Source organism: Montipora capricornis, chromosome 14, assembly GCF_036669925.1.
Source record: "Montipora capricornis isolate CH-2021 chromosome 14, ASM3666992v2, whole genome shotgun sequence".
In the NCBI taxonomy this organism is placed as follows: Eukaryota; Metazoa; Cnidaria; class Anthozoa; order Scleractinia; family Acroporidae; genus Montipora; species Montipora capricornis.
Window position 1 is genome coordinate 8092823 of NC_090896.1, and position 4259 is coordinate 8097081.

Sequence of the window (4259 nt, forward strand, 5' to 3'; positions counted from 1 at the left end):
GAATATTTGGGTTATGTAACAGCTTTCGTAACGCATAATGAGATTGGCTCGCTATCGTAGCCAAAAACAAAAGACTAAACAATTGAAACGATGGCTTTGACATAAAAATACCAGACAATAGCAGGTTGCGAGAGCTGCTACATGACTGGAATATTTGTTTACAATTTTTTCATTGATTAAGCGTATGCCAATCATTTTGCAAGCGATCTCAATGCCAAATATCCTGCACATCCAATCAAGTGAAAGAACATTGCATAATGAGCTTTGAACGCATTTTAAAATGCAACCGAAGCGACCATCCCTTGTTCCTACAACCAGGCAAGTCAGCTTCAGACCGGAGTTGTTGATACGTTGGATAACTTATATATCCAGTGGATAATTCACTATCCAGAGTATAAAATTTATTCCATGTTAAACGATGGCAAAGCTTTTCATACAAGTATTTACTTAAATTTGCTTGGAGTGTGCGGATGCACTGAAATCTTTGCACAGCTTGATACTGTGAATAGTGACTTATCCACCCGATAAAGTTATCCGCCTTTTCAAGAAGTGGGGTCACCTGTCTGTTCATGGTATGACATCACATTTATTTTTGCAAAACACGAACGAAAAACAGTCTGGAGTTTCATCTCAAGAAATGACCCATGCCTCCCCTAGCTCGCTTGATACTCCCTTGCGGATTAGCCTCCTCGGTTTTTCAACTTTAAGTTGTAACTTGAACGACCCAGTTTTGGTACCAAATGGGATTACATTTCATTTACTCCGCATCAGTTCCCTTTTCAATACAGTTTTCCTTTTTAAGGGAACCTCCTCTCTGACTTGTGATAATTTTTATAACAGAAGAAATAATGTTTGCAATCAAATGTGCTCGACATTTTCTAAAAAAAGTGTTTATATCCAAAAAAATGAAATTGCTTGAATAATTATGACGCGTTATTGCCAGTATTGTTTTCACACTAAGCGCTTTTATTTGAAACAATGGGCAACCGGCTCACTTCACAATTATTTAAGATGGCGGCGCCCGGGAAATTTGAAACCGAAAGAAGCGTTTTTGAATTTTTGTTATTTCACTGAATAAAGTTCGACAATTTTGACTGTAAACATTATGTTCTGTGGTTTGAAAGTTATTTTCTTGTTTTAGTGGAGTTCCCTTTACGTTTTCGTTCATTGTCCGACAGGCCCGGGCGTTTTGCCTGCCACCATGTGTTAACGGTCCATATCTGGGTTAAGTTTGTTGGTCTTACTTTCGCTTCGAGGGGGCGTGCTTTCGTTCGTTTCCCCTATTCGTGAAAGAACTCAACATTTTGATTTCTAACACACAGCTGGGAGCCAAGCCAAACCAATTACGCAACCCTCGACCCTTTATATTAACACAACTAAAGTGTAATAACAATCATCACAACAAACTTTATCGAAGATCGTGAAACATAACTCACGCGCCTGAATGCAAAAAAAAGCTACAAAGTATCAGGCATTGGCTGATGACAAAATACAAACCTGAGTCCTCCAACAAAACCATAGTGACCTGATGTGTGGGAGAAAAGCATTTTTTCGCTTTATTAGTTTTTTCAAGCCAGCGGAACAAAATCACTTGTTTTAGATCAGCTTTTGATTTGAACTGTAGTCTCCAGAATTAGTATAGCATTAAAAAAGTGCTTAAACGTTCACTAATGTTTTTAATCCACATTTCTTTAGTAAATTCCTGTCAGCATCATCCCTGTAAGAATGGTGGCCTTATGTGTGAACCGTCAGTGGAAAAGGCTACCAGTGGCATGCCGTGAAGGAGTCAATGGACCTCACTGTGAACGTAAGTCCATGTAACCGTAATGTTTGAATCTAATGTTTGCGCTGTGGTTTTAGCCCGCGTTAAAATCAATGCAAATGGAAAATCGACCAGTCCGTGGTGGTCGGCCAAGGGCAGGTACAAAACACAGGGCACAGGTCATTGTTTTTCCAATACAGAAACAACATGACATGTTTAGGATTGTTTATGTATTTCGTAAAACAATGACCCTTTGACCTGATGTTGTCCCTGCCGGTCCGGGCAATGGCTGGGTAAAAGTAACCATTAACAAACGCGAACATAAACGACAGGGATACAATTAGAAACCTGTTTGTATCGTCATCATCATCATCATCATCATCATCATCATCATCACACAAGTATGTTAGTTTCGGTTGTGTTCCATTGGAATCAACCATTTCATTGTCATATCCCGTTTTTGGTCAAAGTCTTTCAATAGAAACAATTTTTAAACTCGATTTTGATGGAAACGCGGTTAATCCTGGGAATGGGTTATTACCCAGACTTGCTCCAGAAGCTTGGAGCCATGCGAAATCAGTGTAAAAATCTCGCGAAGACCACCAGCCAACCCGCTCAGTTTTTTCCCGATTGTTTTTTCTGTCATTCCATATCAAGTTTTAAAGCTGGTTTAAAAAGTTTATCACCATTGAAATGAAATGTAAAAAAAATCAAATAAATAAGTAAAAGGTGAGATGGATTACGAAGCTAGGGATTTGCTATCAAAAAGGACGCTTGCAGAAAACAAGCCTTGTTAGGGACAGCACAAAGGACATCCTAAGAAAGGTTCTGGAAAGCTAAAAACACGAGGGAAATGCCCTCAAAGGACCTTTTGGCCATTGGCTATGGCTCGCTCCTTTGTTTAAATGCGGTATAACATCTTCCAGAGCGTAAATAAACGCCATGAGATTGATAATAATATAATAATAAAATAATAATATATAATAATAACCTAATGGTGTTTATTCACAAAATAATCGCATCGTGTCTACAATACATTTAAATTGCAATTTTATAGAAAACTATTAAGACTATCAAAATATAAAAATAAATATATATATGTTATAAAATAAATACATTTACTTTAAGTTTACTCTAAGTATAAACTCTAGTTTTCCCCTCCCTAAATGCTATGAATACTGTGAGAAAATTCTTCAATTTAACCCTCGTTTTATTTTCAGATAACCCATGCTCTCCAAACCTTGTCACAACGCTGGGGCACTTGTATCGTGTTCTACACAGTTTATGTGTGTAAAATGTCCCAGAGCGTACAGAGGAACTCGATGGCGAATGGTAAGGAATCTTGTTCCCAAGTGCGTCACTTCATTTTCAGGCAGTTACACGTACTTTCCAGAGAGGAATCTAGGGAGTCAGTCCAGAGTAGTCTCGTCAATGAAATGTGCAAAATCAATTTTAATATATTTCGCACTGAGAACGGGTGTCAAATAAAGTCATGTGTTTAAATAAATGTATGGGGTCAAATCAGGGTTTGGGGAAAAAATGCTCTGTTTCCGGTAACTCTTGCATCCTCTACTACGGAAATTACCGGTCATCTATTGATTCCAACGATTTGAACCTTTCTTAGAACGCCTTGATAAACTCATGTTCAGATGGTCGAATCCTCTTTTTGTGTTGTCACCGGGGGAAAGTGCTCATTTGTTTGCAACACAGAAAAAATTTTGGGGACTGAAGGCCGGTTCTTGAAAACTGTAAAAACAGTTTCAACATTTTCATAAGACGATGCGTAACAGCACGGCGTAAAATCAAACAGCTTGGTATTGTGTAAACAGGATTTTAACGTTGTTGAAAGTATATAGAATGTTGAAAAATTTTCTTGTGACGAATATTGAATCAAATTTAAAACTCGTTAAAACGTTCGTGGCAACGTCCCTCTGTTTCTCGAAAATGTTTAATGGCGTCGAAGCCTTTTGAACGAGTCCATTCACCAGTTAGAAAACACGGCGCATGCTCGTCTTAGGCCGCAAAGTCTGCACGAGATAGTCCGTGGTTTTCGTGTGGTTGGCTGGGTTTTGCAGCCAGCGTTGCCTCCATTGATGGCCCGATATTGGAACCGCTGTTAACGGTGCCCGCGTAACGTCCCTTTTTTGCGTGCTTTTTGTCCTAATTTTAAAACGTGTTTGTTTGTTTAAATGTTAAATGCGCGTTACCCACGGGCCTCAAGGCGTTCTTTTGATGAACATGTAGTGACTTTCATTTGCACGTTTGTCGATCGGAGTAATCTTCAACAAAAAAAATATGTTTATTTGAATAACTGATTTTGTTGTATAAGTCAACAGAAGATCGCGTTGTTCTGATTGGTTAATTTACAAATGCACCAAAAGTTTATAGGAGTGCAATACGGACGTTGCTATGGAAACACAGTAAATTAGGACATTTTTTTCAGTATATAATGGGTTCCTTATTTCGTGCGCACGGCCAGAGTGGCCCATAGACAATA

At 38.6% G+C, this 4259-nt stretch overlaps 1 protein-coding gene across 1 annotated transcript in view; it reads left to right on the top strand.

The window, feature by feature from the left end:
• Positions 1 to 4259, top strand: part of LOC138031340 (neurogenic locus notch homolog protein 1-like) — a 94697-nt gene that overhangs the window by 46998 nt on the left and 43440 nt on the right. The window contains exon 25 of the mRNA XM_068879047.1: positions 1753 to 1807. Within this exon, the coding sequence (XP_068735148.1) occupies positions 1753 to 1807 (55 nt within the window). The remainder of the gene's footprint in view (positions 1 to 1752; positions 1808 to 4259) is intronic.